The sequence below is a fragment of the Carassius carassius genome, chromosome 15 (assembly GCF_963082965.1).
Source record: "Carassius carassius chromosome 15, fCarCar2.1, whole genome shotgun sequence".
NCBI classification, from domain to species: Eukaryota; Metazoa; Chordata; class Actinopteri; order Cypriniformes; family Cyprinidae; genus Carassius; species Carassius carassius.
Genome location: NC_081769.1, coordinates 20,171,901 through 20,190,209, shown reverse-complemented (window position 1 = coordinate 20,190,209; position 18,309 = coordinate 20,171,901). Strand labels below are relative to the sequence as shown.

Sequence of the window (18,309 nt, the reverse complement as noted above, 5' to 3'; positions counted from 1 at the left end):
ATCCTTCTTGTTTGTCCTCAGATCACTGTATGTGCTGGACTCGAGACTTGCTTTGGAGGGATTCTCTGATTGACTAATTCTGCCTGAATGTTCCTGCTCTATCTCTTCTCTCTTCTCAACTGTCCTTTCAGAAGATTGTCAGCAGGCCTCCAGCACTTTCCATGCCACTGAGAAATGAAATGAAGTGGGTGTTGTGAAATTATAGTGATCCTTAACCTTGAATGAGTGCATATGTGTTTCTTTTGAGAAGTATGAGAGACAGCCTTGCCAAAAGATGCCAAAGAAATGTGCAACACCTAGAGAGATTCCAGAGCAAATGCTACGAGTGAAAGCACTGTAACATACACAAACATGCGCACACACACACACACACACACAACGATAAACCTGTCTAAGCATGTCAAAAGTTATTTAGTACCAAAAGAATATCTATATTCATAGAAAAGTATAGTTGAATCTTTGTCTGTTTCTCAGAATCTACTTTAGTCAGGTTTTTAATAAGGGTAATTTAAGGAGAATATGTGCCCTTTCATTTTATTTTATTTTACGCATTTCAAGATGTTTACTCACCCTAATAATTATTACCGTTCTATATTACATGTATTTTCAAAAATAATAGATATTCAAAAGAAGATATGTCACCATTGTAGCATGCATTGCAGTTAAAACATGGATTTTTAAAAATTTTATTAACCCTGTTTTAATTTGTCTTCTTACCAGAAGTTCTGTTGTTGCTCTGTGAGTGAGAAAAGAAGTGCTAAGTAGGATAGATCAACAGATGGATGAGCAGAGGAAGTAGAGAGAAGGCAGAGGAAGGTGCGCTTGTTTTGTTATGCGTAACCCCTCTGAAGTGAAATCAAGGCAAGCACTGATGTCAAGAAATGTCATGAGGGTTTGACATTGTGGGTGTGAGGAAATATGCACATATTAGGTAGTATTTTGAATGACCAGCTCACAGGAGCATCCACACGTCGGTGCCGTTATAACATGAAGCATGCACCGTGTATAACGTTCTCTAACCCGGGTGTTGCAGATTGTACTCTGGTAGGTTGGCCCAGATTGTATGATAATCATCACACATTGCCTATTTTTGTGCACTATGCAAATTCTGTTACTGTTGCTATAAAACTTATCGGTCATTTCAGATAATTCCGTTTTTCTACCTTTATATACTACAGTACATTTCTGTAATTGCTTGTCATTGTTTCTCAGTTTATTTTATTTTAGGGAGTAGTTTTCTGTGTAAACAGGACCAAAGAAATTATAGTGGGACAAAGTTTATATATGACAACACTTGCATGGGAAGGTCAATTGTCAATTGGAATAACTTACTTAATGTTGGCCTTAGCTGCTGGATCAACCCAGAAAAAGATGAAGTGGATGAATTGACTTATAATCCTATTTAAGACTGAAAGAGTTAATTTGGTTCAGAACTGAACTGCAGTATGAGTAATAGAGAAAGGAGCTTGATTCTCATTATCAGTCTCTCCTGCTCTCCTTATCTAATTATGAAACCAGACCACAGACAATCAGACACTTGCAGGGGTTTAATATGATGTTATATCTCAGAGTTCAGAGACCGGAACACAAACTGTAGGTTTTTTCCACCAGTACTGTAATTATTTTTATGGATTCATGATGCTACTGCAACAGGTCTTTCTACCCTCGACTGACTTCCAAATTTTTGCAGCTTATTTTACCTTATTTGTTACATTATGTGATTTTACATTCATTTTTAAGTTGTAATTGTGTTTAGAATATCGATTTCTGTTAGGCCTTGGTTCCTTTTCCTGCTGTTTTCCTTTCGTAAAATGGTTTACCAGAACAATTTGCAAGAAGTCTTGCATTCTGGTCCTAGTAAATGTCAGAAAGACCTTTTGTTCATTTGCATAGCTTTATCCTTTTAGAAAAAACAAATGAAACCGTTTAAAGTTTGGTAATGAAACTATCATGGTGCAAGATCTGTTCTGCCTACTTCACTTTCCTTCAGCCCTTTTTGCATGTGGTTTATTAATTTCCTTTTATTCTGTTCTTTTGGTTTTCTTACAAAGTTATGTAATTACCATATTATGCATTGCTTGTTATAAAAGAAGGACTGAGAGAGACAAAGTACACCCTTAACCAGAACAACTATAAAAGGCTGAATTTCACTTTTATGGCAAGAGTCTTATTTTTGATGTGGAACTAACCACAGCTTAAATTTGATTAGAAAGTGTGTTTGAAATTGAGCCTTCAACTCTTGATAACTGATAAGACAGGGTTTTGGGTGTGGTATCATTCTCTCTCATTCCTTGAACTTTTCATATGTATCTGTCACATATATCTATACATAGTGACATAGCTGTATGTTTAAATCTATTTATAGGGTGCCTTGTGCAGATTGGGTGTGTTTTAATTTCTAAAGGACTCTTTTAGTCCAGATGACAGGCACGGGCATACTTGCCTTCTCCTCATTTAGCGATGTTCAGTGTTAAATATGAATCTGATATTTTGCTCTAGACCCACCAGATTATAGCAGTTCCACTCATTTGTTGTTCTTAAACATGGCCGAATTTAGTACTGAGTGCTCTTTGTGAGATCTTTTAAACCATCTTTGATGTACTTCTGTGTAAAGGAGTCCACTCATTACAGGCATTCCATTGCTGTCTGTCTATATAAATGATTATGCAAGGACTATTCTGTGTATTTGGGCTTTGATTTTATATGTAAGAGACATTAGAAAAATGTAGGTACGTTTTTTTTTATTTGATTATTTTTCCTTTTTTTTTTTAAATAAATGATCAAAAATGACACAAGCTTGTTTTTATTTTCGGCAGCATTCAGTTGATATTAACAAATTTCAACATTATCCAAAAAAGAGAAGAATGTACAGAGGTTGGACTAAATAGTGTGTGTGTGTGTGTGTGTGTGTGTGTGTGTGTGTGTGTGTGTGTGTGTGTGTGTGTATCCAGTAATCTTGATCCAATTATGATGTCTATATTCTCTAGTTTGTGTAAAGTATAAGTTGTTTAGTACAAATTGTGGGGAAAATGGATGACTTTTGACTTCCAAAAATGAATGCAAAATTATGTTTTTTGGTGTTTTACGAACAACAGTCTTTATCATTATGACTGCATACACAAAGCATGGCAAGACTAATCAGAGAAGTTGAATGAATGATATGGGCCAAACAATGCAGAATTTCTGCAGCAGACCGTCAGCAAACTTCACAATTCACCTTGAAGACCATTTTTCCACAAAAACTGACTAATATAGGCACTTTTGGAGATAATGGAGAGAAGCAGATTTCAACTGGAAAGCAACTGGCAGATGTTTTTGTGGTCAACAATAAACTTTAGACTATTCAAAACTCTTTTTTTCCTTTTCTAAGTAGATTCAAAGCTATTTAAAAGGCAAATGGTGGTAAAACACTTTAATGTTCACATTATTTTGACCAACCCCTGTATTTGCGTGTGTTCACCACAAACTGTAAAGAAGAATGGGTGGGTTTAGATGTAACAGGAAGAGAAGACACACTTGAGAGGCATATTTACTGATGAGCAGCAAGAGGGTTTTTGAAAGTTTATTGGAGAAAATGGCATTCACACTGGTCATTTTCTTGGGTTTCTGGGCAGGTAAGCATTAACATATTTCATGTGTGTATGTAATGTTAGTTTTATTGTAAAATTCTAATATTTGTTAAGCATTCGTTATAATTAACTGGTTTTAAAGTAATCTAAGCTGTCCTTGTTCACAAATATATATATATATATATATATATATATATATATACATGTTTAATATGTTTACATGTAGTTTTTCTAAAGAATATAATTTCAAATTCAACTTTCAAACCTTTTATCTCCTACAAAAGAACAAAGTACACAAAGTTTCCATCTGCACGTCTATGTTCTGCTTCAGTGAAGCTGATTTCCTCTCAGAGCAGCTTTTACAATTTGCATTTTACTGCTACCAGTCTTTGTCTTTTTCAGTGTGACACAATTTTAAGGGTCTAATTTCATTTTACTCTGTATTAAGTAGCTTTTCACATGACAAGTCTTGTCTAGACAGCTTTTTGTTGGTGGGAAGTGTTCAGTTTAGCTAATAGAATTAAACATGCTGATATCATATGGACTAAACTTTATAACCTTGGGTAGGACATTAAAGCTATAAACTGCTTTTATGTGAGAGGGTTTTAATATCACATAAGTAAATCTTAAAGAAACCCACCACTGTGGACTGTTTTACACTCAAATGCTTTGTTGTGGTGTTGTGTCACCCAATGCTAAAGCACTCTGTTATATGGTTTTTGGTTTTATTGTCCTTTGCATAAGCTGTTGCCAACGCTAATTTAGAAGACCTGGAACTAGAGGCAGATAAACCGTTGGTGCGTGTGGCTCTCTCCCATGAAGCCACCATCCACTGCTGCTACGACTGGAAAAAGAGCCACACATTATTATGGATCATAAATATTCACACCAGCAATAACACCAAAATGACCAAAACAGTAAATCTGGCCGACAGTCGGATGAAAACCTCAAAAGGCGGCAAATGCCATTTGCTGTCTGTCAAGGAGGTCCGTCTCAATGATACCGGCTTGTACCAGTGTCAACTGACACATAACTCTCTTAACATCTTTACCCATGGTACCTTTCTTCAAGTATACAGTGAGTCAGACCACAGTTATATGTTTAATATGATTTATTTTATTTTACTGTTCCAAAAAAAAAAGTGCAGTCTCTCTCACCAAGACTGCACTTTTTTTGATCAGCCAGTTGTGTTTGTTTACTTTGATTAATAGAAAGTTGTTTGTAAATGAAAAAAAAAACTTTTGTAACAAAGTCTTTATAGTCACTGTTGATTCATTTATTGCATCCTTTCTTGAAAACGATTATCCTTCAAAAACAATCTTACTGCCCCTCAAACTTTTGAACAGTAGTCTATAACAAATCTGTATTAAATACTGTATACAGTTATGCATTTTAATGTAATACATAATCTGATGTATGCCACTCTCTACCTATTTATTCTTAATTGCATTAATATGACGGTTACAAATATAAAGCTTGCACTCATAAGAGCCCACATTGTGCAATAATTCATTGTCCAACATTCAATTGGCTGAGTTAGACAAACACAAATTCCTCTCATTCACTCTAAGTTTGTGTTACTTAACTCTCTTTATATACACACATTCAAGGTTTACTATCAGAACAAGTGAAAGTTTCAGCTCTTTTGGCCTTCATTTTTGTTTCATTTTTTTCAAACGTTTTTTAAGACCATGGTGAGTTTGATCTGCTTGTCATTTCTGAACAGTCTTCAGGAGTTTAAGACATTCTCTTTACTTAGTACCATTGCAGAAGACCTTGAACCTCAGCGAGAGTGTGAAGAACAGCATCATTACAGCAGAAGGGGTGTTGCTGCTGATGTGTGTGTTGATCCCTGGCACCATGCTCCTCTGTAAGGTCAGACACGCTGATTGTGTAATGTTGATTTAATGTTGATTCAGCATATTGGATGCATTGCAGACAGAAATCTGCACCACAAACAACATTAAACAAACAAATAAATAAAGTGATTCCAACTGTATTCCTCCAGTCAAAGAGGCTGAAAGAACTGGAGAAGAAGAAAGGGAGAGAGGAGGAGAATATCTATGAGGTATGTCTATTCCCTCTACATTTTCTTTTCTTATTAGCATGCTGCGTATTCACAAAAGTAACCTTCAACAGGGTCTAAACTTGGATGACTGCAACTCAGCGTACCATCAAATTCAACGCACCAATCAACAAGGCCCCTATCAGGATGTGGCCAGCTGTGGAGAAGACATTCAGCTGGAGAAACCATAGCTGGATCTGGAGAAACAGGAAAAGGAACCAGAAAGACAGTCAAGAGAAAAGTGAACCCTGTGTATTACTTGTCGCAATTTCATGAGCCTGCTGTCAATATGTCTTTGCATCTCTTTATTAGTTTGAAGATAAGCTTGTTTGCATTTTGCAGTAGTAAATCAAATATTTCTGCTAATGTTTTGAATGAATTGTATTTAACATTTAGCATTTTGATGAATGTGACATTTTACGTGTGTCCAGAGGAACATTCTAAATAAACAAATAAATAAATAAATGCAGTGGATACTCAAATTGGCAATTAAAGACGATGCACTAAAAAACTGGCAAATTTATTTTATTGTATTGCATTTTTATGTTGTATGAGTGGCTCAATATGGGCAGCGTGATGGGAGGTACTATGAAGTGATAGGTGCTTTGATTATTCTCTGACGGGTTATTGGCTGTAGATTTTGATGTGGGCGTGGCCGCCTGTAAGGTATGTCCAGACAGAACAAAGGGGGAGGTAATCATTCGTGTTTGAGGAAGATGGCGTCTGCAAGGAAGTCTGGGAGCGGTGTTCTTGAAAAATCAGTAAACAGAAGACGCTCGTCAAAACACAAAGAGGGTCCAATAGGTATATTCTCATTTAATAAACATACCCGCTTTATTTGGTTGGCGAGTTGTCGCTTGTAAATGACATCCGCGCTCCCGGTTAGGTAAGTTAGTTCCAGAAGTGTCAAACAGATGATTAAAGTCAGAGCGTTTACTATATAGTAAGGCTGGTACAATGTGGCACATCGTATGAGCACTGTTATTTCCTTACTAATATGTAAACATAGGTTTTAAAATGTCTCATATGATTGCCAACAGGTTTGAATTACGTTTGAACTATGTTGTGCTATGCAAGTCGGCTACGGTGACACTGTAATGTAGTGTAGTGTTGCAGTTAGGCATTGATGACATTTCTGGTTAAGAATGACATTTTATCCAAATTGTGTTGACAGCACGTTTTAGACAGGAGAGAATATAGCATACGTTTGAATGACCTGTGAGTATTTGCCTAAACTTTTCTGCGGATATGTTTTAGAATGCCTGACTCATGAATGATCTAGATTTACGTCTGTCTGTGTGGTTTTAAGCTTATAGTCACAGTAAATGTGTGTGTATTTAGTGGAGATTCTCTTAAAGTGATAGTGCACCCCAAAAAAAGAAAAATTTATCATTCTAAAACGGAGTTCTGGTCCTTGATTCTGATTGGTTGAGGCTGCTTCGCGTCGTGCCTAACAACAGCGCTTAGCTCTTAAAAATTCTTTATAAACCATGGCTTCTTGGGGTTTACTGCTTTATTTACGCACCCTTGTTTTGTGGAAGAATGTTTTGAAGAATGTTGGTAACCAAACCATTTCGGTGAGCATTGACTTCCTCTGTATGGATAGAAAAAACACTGAGACATTTACAAAATTACCTTCATTTATCTTCCACAAATTTTTTTTTTTGTAAAATGGCACAAGGGTAAGTAAAGTATCTTCACACTGCTTTAGACCTCATTTAAAAGCAGCTGTTGGCCACTTTGGCCTTTCAAATAACCTTTTATTTCACCACAGTGTTAGTGTTTAGTATGTCACTGGCTGTCTGGGTTTCAGGTTTTCACTATAGACCCCTGCCTCGTCTAGAGATCAGTGAAGAGGATTTGCCATAAAAGCCTCACTCAGCCATTTGAACTGAGTTCTTCTCAGATGTGTAGAAGAACATTATGAAAAGATCTGTAGTCATGTACATTCATATATAACATTTGTATGCTTAGATAAGTTGTTTACTTGCTGCTGTAAGGTTTGGATGACAGTGAGAGGAAACTCTTCACTCTTTTGTCAGTGCCAGTGCATTGTTTTTCTTTCCTGTTGAGATGATTTTACTACATTTGCAAAATAATCTGGGACAAAGGTCTGCTCGGGGCCTTTCATTGTTCCTTATTGCTAATGAATAAAGGATGTGGTCCTGAAAATATATGTATGTAGAACGGAGAGAGAAAGTTCAGGTCTGGTTAGTTGAATTTGGTTCACAATGATTCTTTGTTGAAATGTGTGGTCTTTGACCCATGAGAATATTGGGAAATCCATCTGTATGCAAGCCTTTTGTAGATTGTGCTAAAAATAAGATGGATTTGTACCATAAAAAAATCTGATTTGCCAGCAGCTAGTCTCCAGCAGTGAACTTTTGTAACCTACAGTAATAGTGCAAATATTTTAAATGAGCAATGTGACACAAGCTAGTTGCATGTGTGTATATTTAACAGTAATAAAGAAATGGGCCTATTTTTAATTATTTAAAATGTTTATTTATATTTCAAAAGTATGTTTCTGTGTTGAAAGTTGAGCATTGTTCTCATTTCTAGCCAGATGAAAAAATGTAAACACACTGAGAACATCCCTTGCTATTTTCTGTTGATCTTCCACTTTTTCCTCTATTCCTATAGTTTGGCATTTGAAAATGAATGAAAAAGTAATTTCCCTTTTCCAAATGGATAGTCATAGGATTGGTTCTTTAGTATACTCACTTCCTCTTTCATAGAGGCACATTCAAGTTTGTTATAAATATAGAAGTCAGTAGACAGTTAATACATTCTAAAGAATAATAATGTTTGAATATTTCTTTTCAGCGAATTTAAAGTTTTCTTGGACAAATGTGACGTGATATAGATGCGTATCAGTATGTTATCATATAGTTTTTTGATATGATACGCACTTAATCATTTATTTCCTCTGTTTTTACACCTTGATTTAATTTGCTGTTATCCAACACTTATTTAACAAGTTAGTCTTTAAAAAACACTAACAATTAAAATTTATTAACACAAATGTTTAAAATGTTTCCTCATTAAAATGAGGAAATTCACTTAGGCCTATAGCATCTACGATTTTAGTGTTAATAGATATAGTTTTTTGTTATTTTATTTCCCTATTATAAAGACCAAGCCTTTTAAGGTATCGAAAAAAAGAATGGCAGATATTTAGGCCAAGGAGGGCGAAGATAAAAATCTTTGTTCTTATTTTTTAATAAAAAAGATAAAAGAATGATACACATAAAAACTACACATTATATACAAATAAAACAAATAGTGCTTTATTTTCAGGTACAATAAGTGTATTTAGCAGGAGCATTCAAGAAATTGAATGAACAAATATAAGAATAAAACACTATATAAACTGATTCATAAAGCAACTTTGTTACATTTCTTCAGTCAAGAGCAGTGAGTGATTTTTCTCTTTTGTGTTTTGTTGTTTTATTAAGGAATAGTTCACCCAAAAATAAAAACTCCATCAGCTGTCTGTCAATTCAGTCATAGTGTATTATTTCTATGCCACCATTTACTCACTCAAAAGTGGTTTTAAACCTGATTGAGTTTGTTTCTTGTTCTGAACATAAATGCTATTTTGAGGAACATGGAAAACCAAACAGTTGCTGGTCCACAGTGACTTAGTCTCCATTGCTACTTTCAAATTCAATGTGGTCTAGGAACTGTTTGGTTACCCACATTCTTCAAAATATCTTATTTTGTGTTCAGCACAAGAAAGAAATTAATACAGGTTTGGGATAAAGTGACAGTGAGTAAATAATGACAGAAATGAAATTTTAGGGTGATCTATCCCTTGACAGCAATGACAGTAGGCTGCATGTTTAATAGGCCTACTGTCCCTTTAAGACCTGCACACATCTAATATACGCACGTATACGTTTTTCTCTCAACTATTTACATTTATTTTAGAGTCTACATGTATATGACGGAGGCGCCACAACTGCAGCTGATAGAATGTGCGCTGTAGCACGATACTACGAGATTTCTTCAAAAGCTGAATGTGGAGACATTTTTATCATCCACGAACAAAAATCATCATATTGCACACCCCTAGATGTAACGATAAACTGCGAGCTGGTTGAAAATCGATTCAAATAAGTAACAATCCAAATTGGTTGCGATTCAATTAAGGGTAGGAGTTTATATGAATGTATGTCTGAGGGGAACTTACTGTCTTTAGAAAAGTTTAGATGGTATTTTTTCATTTGCCTCTGTATAATCAAAGACTACAGAATACCCAAGACATGGCACTTGTATAGTTTTGAATGGGGAAAAATCCGACGCTCAATATGGCCACTCAATCGCAGGAAACCCCTCCATCTGAATGAAAGAGCCAAACACTAATCGGTAAAATCAGCGCGTCCCGGCACCTGACCTTAGAAATCCTGGTTGCTATAGAAACCGCGTTCTGGGACATACTCTTAGGACTGCGCACTGGCTGATCTAACCTGAAAAAACGTGCTTGGCGCCGCCACCGACATGGAAACAGAAGAGAAGAAGAAACGCCAGTAGCGTGAGGGACGTTTTGAACCGAACACGATGAGCGGCCAACAGGTGAGTTTGCAGTCATTTCTGGTGAAAAATCAGCCTGAAGGGGTTGTTATTCGCTATAACAACCGGCTCGCTATACATGATCCCGCTTATTACATTGCACAAAATATTGATTTAAAAATGAGTTTATTGATTTTAAAAACGATTGTATTGCTTCCGCTAAAGAAAATAGTCCGTTCCGCGTCCATAGCAACGGTCTGTTTTCATGGCAAGGGTGTGTTTGGACCTCCAAATCAACCCTGGTCTTCTCCTGCTATTGTCTAATATAATATAGAGGCTTCATTCCATGTCAAATCAGTCAGAATCCAGGAAAGTGGTTGCAGCAACAGCTCAGATGAAGAGTTTTTCTATATTATGTTTGGGTCCCAAAACCAAGGCCTGTAAAAATATTCATATTTTTGTCAGTCCTTGAGATTGTCATTTTTATAGCATCAAAACACTATCAGAGATCCATGTTTGGGCATTAATATCTTAAAGTTTTATTCATAGCCTGACCAAACTTTCCAGGATGGAAGACAAACATGTTCTTAGTATAACTGAACCAAAGTTTGTACTGCATGCCTATTGAGATTCTGCAAGGCCCTAGATTTGGGTAAATGGCTAAACCCCTGATACTGAGGGTATTATAAACTTATTTTCTGCATCCATATCACAGCAGCAGGCTGTCACTATACATGGGTGCTGCATTTTTTTAATGCTGAAAATTAGGACATAACCTGCTTGTTTAACCCTTGCTAAAAAGAACTATATGCATGAAGTATGTGCGAAGATTTTATTTGAATTAAAGTATATTCAATCAGTTTTAAGAATAAACTTGGCAATGGGTTTGGCAGTGGTCCTTGAGGGAGGTTCGGGGGGGGGGGGGTATATATAAATACACACACACAACTTTTTAATTCTGACTTTTTCTAGAAATTGATTATTTTTCCACAAATGTCTTTTTTAAATTTCACCAAAAATGCATCCCATTGACATTAATTTGAACATACATTGACAAAAAAAAAGTAATGTTATTCAGTCTCAGAATTAATATTGTGTATTTCTGGAGTCTGTTACAAAATGTTATCAAATGTGGTCTGGGTCCTTGATGTAAAAATGTTTGAGAACCACTGCCCTACATAAACACTTTACATGTCTTTTCAGGGATTGTACCTACCACATTTGGACTGGGAGGACAGTGGCCTGCCTGATGAGCCACACCATGGTGTAACTGTTCCTGAGATGGGCGATGTACTGAGTGATGAACAAATGGCAGCACTAAGGGCAGCCATAAATCCCCTGGGACACTCCCAATCACATGGCTCAGACATCTACCTACTTACTGTGCAGTATGTCCATCACTTACTAGGCTTACAGTAAAACGTACTCGGCAAAGGACCTGATTCAATGCAATTGTAGCACAAATACAAAAAGAACACTTATTTACAGAACAGTGCCCCTGCTAATAACTGGTTTGTAAGATGTTACAGTTACACAAATAAATATTTCTGAATCAGTGAGGTGGTCTAATATTTGATTTTTCTCTGTTTAATCAAATCAGACCAGCAGACATGCCCCGTGTTAGGACTGCCAGCGGCAGCAGGAAGCATAGCTTTCCTCAAGCAGTGCTAGCAGCGGACTTTAAGACTTTCAGCTCTCTTAATGTCGTAATGAATGTTCAAACCAAACACATGTAGATTGTATTATTTTTTATTGTAGTGTGAATACAATCTTAAAACATCTGGGGGGTTGGAAAAACCAAAAAAAATACAACATCTTTCTCTCTTTTTTTTTTACTATGGGGACCTGGTTTTCTCTTTCTTAACCAACTTGTGCAGCTCTGTGAGTGCATCTAAAATGCATTTTGGGATGAGAACCTGGTTAGAGGCAGCACTAAAAAGAACAGCCTCCTGAAAACACACAAATTCAAGGTAATCCAGGTCAAGTGTTGCTGACTGACAATATGCTGGAGCCGTGTGTGGATTCTCTCTAACATTGTTTGTGCAAGCAGTTCCTAGAGAGAGGGGAAAAGAGGAAAAATGTATGAGGTCAAAAATACTGGTGTAACTGAACAGGACCAGTAAAATGACCAAAAACTACACTTTGCTTTATTCTTAATATCTTCATGACCATTAGTGATAGAGACCTCAAATATTGACACACGATTAATACAAGATTGTCCTTAAAGAAAATGTAATGATTGATATCATACAGATGCAGAAAATGAGTTTATAATCCCATAAGTATCAGGGGTTTAGCCATTTACCCAAATCTAGGGCCTTGCAGAATCTCAATAGGCATGCAGTACAAACTTTGGTTCAGTTATACTAAAAACATGTTTGTCTTCCATCCTGGAAAGTTTGGTGAGGCTATGACATAATATAGAAAAACTCTTCATCCGAGATGTTGCTGCAACCACTTTCCTGGATTCTGACTGATTTGACATGGAATGAAGCCTCTATATTATATTAGACAATAGCAGGAGAAGACCAGAGTTGATTTGGAGGTCCAAACACACCCTTGCTATGAAAACAGACCGTTGCTATGGACGCGGAACGGACTATTTTCTTTAGCGGAAGCAATACAATCGTTTTTAAAATCAATAAACTCATTTTTAAATCAATATTTTGTGTCAAATTATTTATTTGTAGGTAGCAATGTAATAAGCGGGATCATGTATAGCGAGGCGGTTGTTATGGCGAATAACAACCCCTTCAGGCTGATTTTTCACCAGAAATGACTGCAAACTCACCTGTTGGCCGCTCATCGTGTTCGGTTCAAAACGTCCCTCACGCTAGCGTTTCTTCTTCTCTTCTGTTTCCATGTCGGTGGCGGCGCCAAGCAAGTCGCCAACAGCCAAGTGCCAATTACATGACAGTTTACTAACATGCGTGTGGATCTGAAGGCATATGCGTGTGGATCAGCAAGGCGAAAAATTTGTGCCAAAAGTCACGTGACATTTTTCCGTACTTGTAGAATTTAGTTTTGTACTTGAAGGATTTTTTTTTAATTGAAGGATTTTATTTTTATACTTGAAAGATTTTAGTTTGTACTTGGAGGATATTTTTGTCATTTGAAGAAATACGTTTCTTTGTATATGTAAAACGTACTGTATTTGTTTGATAGCTACGTTTTTTATTTGCAGAACAAAATGCATTAGTTTGTGAGTGATGTTTTGTATTTGCAAACCACACTGAGTTTGTTTGTGAATCGTTGGGTGTGAGTAAAACAAGATTTGTGTGTGTGTGAGGTTTTGGCATGATTTTCACTCTATACCTGGTACCGTCACATTTAATTTTATTTAGTACCGACTTGGTACCGAAGGACCGGGTGTTTTGACAACACTAATGCGTATTAAAGATCATAATTGCAGCACAGCTTTGTTTAAAGCAAAACCCAAGGAAATGCTTTAAGTGCCACCTGCTGGCAGAGAATGAATCTGCTTCTCATTCAGATCTGTCTACTGTTTCCGTTTCATGCAGGTATTTTTTTATGTATAGTATGTAAAAAAAAATTAAGTCAAACCATTCTGTTTTAGCTTCAGATTTTGAAATGATAGGCTACAATCTAATTTAATTAAAAACTGCTCATGTTGCATGTATGCAGCATCTTTGTTTGGATCATGATTAAAATCCAATGGTTTTCTCTAATTTTAAATGCAAAGACCACAGGCAAAGTCTTATTTTGTTTATATGAAGAGATTTATTTTATTTGTGTTATTTATTTAATACGGAGCTTGGTTTAAAAATTGTATTTAGTTTTATTATTTAGATTTACATTATTCAAATTTGGTTATTTAGCAAATGCTGTTATCCAAATCGACTTCCAGATGAGGGCAATAGAAGCAATCAAAACCAACCAAAGGGCAATAATATACAAGTGCTACATTATTATAGTGTTATATTTCATTTTCACAAAGAAATGTGCTGCATTTTGTCCAAGCAGTAATATAAGGACACATTTAATTTATATAATTATAATAATAATAATAATAATATATAATAATTTGTCTTAAATCTTCTTTCTTCAAAAATCTTGTTTCAAAAAGAGGTGGCAGTTTTGGATTGTAGGGTGAAGGTCACTGGCTGCCCCCTGGTGATACAACCATAGAGACAATGGTTATTAAGACAGTTGTGTTTTTGTAGAGGCTAGTTGGTCCTAGGACACAGCCTAGCCTGGACCCTTTAAATGGCAAACTCTCTGTGTGTGTGTGTGTGTGTGTCTGTGTGGCACATGTGTGCATGTCGCAGTGAGTAATTTGTTTTCATTGTACACTGGGTGAAAAGTCATCTCACCACAAAAGAGGGACAGTTGGTATGGGAGAAAATAACAAAGCTGTTCTCTCCTGAGAATGTGATGCATGAGAATAAAGGAAGAAGAGTTCGCAAGAAAAGAAGAGAGGATGAAATAGAAAGTGACAGAAAGTCACATTGTGATCTGAGGGGATGAACGGGTGGGAGGGAGGGCGAGTGAGAGCATCCAATCGAAACACTCTATCTTACTGTCTTCCCCTTTTTGTTTACCACCCCCTTCCTCTATTTCTCTGGCTCCATGGCTGTGCAGGTGTTGAGGGGACAGGACGCACAAGGACTTCAGCATGAGTTCTGACGAGGGTAACGTTCAGACTCTCCAGGGATCATTTCCTATGTGTTTTTGTGTGTGTATGTGCTATGTTCTGCATGTTTTTAGGTTGTGGATTCTTACACTTAAGCTCTGCTTCACCCCCTTAAATGTGTGTTGTTGCTCCTCTGCTGTGTTTTGTGCTGTATGCTTTATGGGTAACATGTATTCATTGTAAAGCTGTGTCACTGAAAGAGTAATTTTGCTTTGCTGCATATGTCAGGCTTTGGCTGATTGAGCAGATCGGTATAGTGCAAACCTGAATTATCACATTCAAAGTAGATGGCAAAGTAAGTTTTTCTGGCTTCAGTTGGGTTCTTTCATTCTTTGATGGATTTTTCCAGGGCGATTGTGGTTCTAGTTGGAATGAAGTGTGCTGATTGATCAATTGACTGTTGATTGATAAATGTTCTACTTCGCATCTTCTGTCCTTCAACTAAATTTGCAAATAGTAGCAAAGATATTTAATTCTGGTGTGTGTGTGTGTGTACTACAATTCAAAAATTAGGGGTCAGTAAGATTTTTTTTTTGTTTTTTTTCCTTTTTTTATTTTTAGGATGCATTACATTGATTAGAAGTGACAGTGAAGACATTTATAATGTACAAAAGATTTGTATATCAAAGGAACGCTGTTATTTTGAACTTTTGTATGCAACAAAAATATTAAGCAGCACAGTTGTTTTAAAAATTGATAATAATCAGCATATTAGAATGATTTCTGAAGGATCATGTGACACTGAAGACAACTGAAAATACAGCTGTGCCATCAAAGTTAAAAATCACATGTTAAAAAATGTATTGAATTTGAAAACGTCTTTCTTTCTTTCTTTCTCACTCATGTCATTTCAAAGCAGTAAGACCACAAATGAAGACATTTTTGATGAAATCCGAGAGCTCTCTGAACGCAACTGCAATTTTTCCAGGTCTAGAAACATAGTAAGGACATCGATAAAATAGTCCATTTGATATCAGTGTTTCAACCATAATTTTACGAAGCTACGAGAAAACTTGCTGTGCGCAAAGAAAACTATAATAGCATAATTTATTAACCCCCAGAACGTAATCAATGTAATTACTTTAATTACATACTGGGGTACTCTCCAAAATGGCAGAAGACATTTACTCGGGGAGAAGAATTGTTGAATAAATTATGTTATTACTGTTTTCTTTGTGCACAAAAAGTGTTTTCGTATTTTTGTAATTATATAATATTATACTGATGTCCTTGCTACGTTTCTGGGTCTGGGAACATTACAGTTGCGTTGCTGTCTATGGAGGGTCAGAGAGCTCTCAGATTTCATCAAAAATATCTTAATTTGTGCTCCGAAGATGAACGAAGGTTTTACTGGTTTGGAACGACATGAGGGTGAGTAATTAATAACAGAATATTCATTTTTGGGTGAACTAACCCTTTAAACATTAATTTCTAATAAAGCAGTGCTTCGGTAGTTACAGGCTTACGATGAGTGGCTGTGTGGGACTTCCATTGCAAGGGGATTTATAACTTTTGATTTTCTTTCAAAAATCGGTCAAAAGCCTTGAATTCATATTAGGGCTGCACGATAATGGGAAAAAATGACATTGCGATATTTTATTTTTCTGCGATATATATTGCGATATGAAATCGAATCAAATTTTTTCATACAAACAAAAATGGGGTGAGCACACTTACATTCTAATTTTAAATGATTTAAACTAGTAAACGAGTCAATCGTGTCAATTGATTTTGATTAATATGCGTGAGGGAGAGAGAGCAAGACAGCGCTCGTGTTGTTTGAAGACAGTGAAGGTGAGGGCGTGCGCGCGAGGCTGGGGCTCACTCGCGCGCTCTCTCTCTCTCTCTCTCTCTCTCTCTCTCTCTTTCCTCGTTCTTATATGTGCCCTGTTAAACTGACAGGACTTAAAAACACATGCAAATGATAAACTTTCACTCTATGATGGTTAAGCTGTGCAATTAATCCGCGAATCACATTCGTCAAGGAACGGGGAGCAGCTGGCCCATACAGTTAATGAATAACGGATCAACTACGACAGCCTACATCGCACATCCTGTGACTATCGTGGATTCGTACACCGCGATATCGATGCTTATACGACACATCATGCAGCCCTAATTCATATTATTAAAAGTTAAGAATTCTTAATGAAAGTAAAAAATCCTTAACTGTTGGAGTGTTTTCAAGTGTCCATGTGTTTGTTTTGCTGTGTTAAACTGCTGCTGGAAGTCTAAGTGAGTAAAGGGACCGAGTGGTAGGTTCTCTGGTTGCACATTTCTATAATGAAAGCTTTTAAGATATTTCACAAGCATGAGGTTTATTTAGTCAGTACTCTTAATACCTGCTTCTGAACTGAAACCCAGCATAGCAGTAAAAATCATTTCTCAAACCACATGACTATATGGATTATAGCCTCTCAATGGAAGCAGTTGAGCAGGGGACAGTGACACAGAAACATACTTGGTTTCTTCTGTACAGATTACGACACTAATCTCTCAGGGTCTGGCTACAGCCTTTACAATAAGGACAGGGAACAAAAATGGAAGAGAATAGAGGACAATCCTCCATGAGAGAGGAAGATGAGGTGTTTATTTTTGCCAATGAGGGGAAGAGATTACCACCAGTCACAGGAAGGAGGTAGAGAGGCAACATGGGATACTTTGGCAGAGGGGAAAACGTTGTTTTGAAATTCAGAGAAGAGAATAACTAGGCAAATGCTGGGAGGGTTTATCTGTGGTAAAGGGCAGAAAAAAAGGGGCAGGACCTTTTTAAACCATATGTGCAACAGATTAGAGTGTATCTGGGGAATTCAGCTTGAAATAACACTGGAAATGTTTTTCATGTAAGCAAAAATGTTCTCTTGATGAAGAAAACTAAGTAAGCACTTTGGGTTCCGACATTCAAAGCACAAACCCTTTATGCTGTTTGTAAAATGTCTTTTCAGCCCAATGTTAAGTAAGACTGAACGTTTCTTTAACTGTAGTTTAGGGCTTGACCACTCTTAGTTGTGGGGCAGTGCCCAAGTTTGTACCTGACCAATAAAAATTATTACGCTAAAGTTGTATTTGCTTGCATTCTGGGTTTTGTCTGAGAACATACCAAGGTTTGTTTAGGGTCCCAAAATTCCTGCCATTGTCTAGTGTTGAGAAGTTGTTTGTGATTCTCTCAGCTGTCTGGTCGGTCACTGAGTACAACAGATTTACCTAGTCATAATCTTCTAGCTGAGAGACCTTACTCACCTGTATTGTCTCTGTATCTGGCATGTCAATCCTGATCAGATAAATGTGCATGAGTGTGTGACTGTACAGTAGCAGGCTGATGCCCATGGTTACTCACTAGTGTGTCCTGTGAAACTGTCCACAGCTTCTGTCCCCTTTAGTTTGCTCCTGTCTCTTCCTATAGAGAAAACAAGCAGTTGCAGTTTTTCTTAAGTCAGTGTATCATAATGTGTCCTCCTCATAGAGTCTGTTGGATGTGTAGTTCTTTGTGTGATATTTGTAGGACT

General features: G+C 36.7%; 3 protein-coding genes across 8 annotated transcripts in view; all 3 read left to right on the top strand.

The window, feature by feature from the left end:
• LOC132158466 (rho guanine nucleotide exchange factor 1-like) overlaps nucleotides 1-2,768 on the top strand; it is a 50,933-nt gene extending 48,165 nt beyond the window's left edge. Inside the window, exon 33 of the mRNA XM_059567892.1 lies at nucleotides 22-2,768. The gene's annotated coding sequence lies outside the window, so the exon portion shown is untranslated. The remainder of the gene's footprint in view (nucleotides 1-21) is intronic.
• Nucleotides 1-6,099, top strand: part of cd79a (CD79a molecule, immunoglobulin-associated alpha) — a 131,028-nt gene extending 124,929 nt beyond the window's left edge. Inside the window, exons 2-6 of one of the 2 annotated variants that reach the window (XM_059567900.1) lie at nucleotides 3,563-3,614; nucleotides 4,314-4,646; nucleotides 5,329-5,444; nucleotides 5,578-5,637; nucleotides 5,709-6,099. In XM_059567900.1, the coding sequence (XP_059423883.1) occupies nucleotides 3,575-3,614; nucleotides 4,314-4,646; nucleotides 5,329-5,444; nucleotides 5,578-5,637; nucleotides 5,709-5,825 (666 nt within the window). In that variant the 5' untranslated portion in view covers nucleotides 3,563-3,574 and the 3' untranslated portion in view covers nucleotides 5,826-6,099. Of the gene's footprint in view, nucleotides 1-3,004; nucleotides 3,615-4,313; nucleotides 4,647-5,328; nucleotides 5,445-5,577; nucleotides 5,638-5,708 lie in introns of those variants that run through there. The other variant, XM_059567899.1, reaches the window with a different exon arrangement.
• Nucleotides 6,100-6,317: 218 nt separating this feature from the next.
• Nucleotides 6,318-18,309, top strand: part of lipeb (lipase, hormone-sensitive b) — a 29,497-nt gene continuing 17,505 nt past the window's right edge. For 2 of the 5 annotated variants that reach the window (XM_059567898.1, XM_059567894.1), the window contains exon 1: nucleotides 6,318-6,438. In XM_059567898.1, coding sequence (XP_059423881.1) covers nucleotides 6,351-6,438 — 88 coding nt within the window. In that variant the 5' untranslated portion in view covers nucleotides 6,318-6,350. Of the gene's footprint in view, nucleotides 6,521-14,751; nucleotides 14,802-18,309 lie in introns of all 5 variants that reach the window. The other 3 variants (XM_059567895.1, XM_059567896.1, XM_059567897.1) reach the window with 3 other exon arrangements.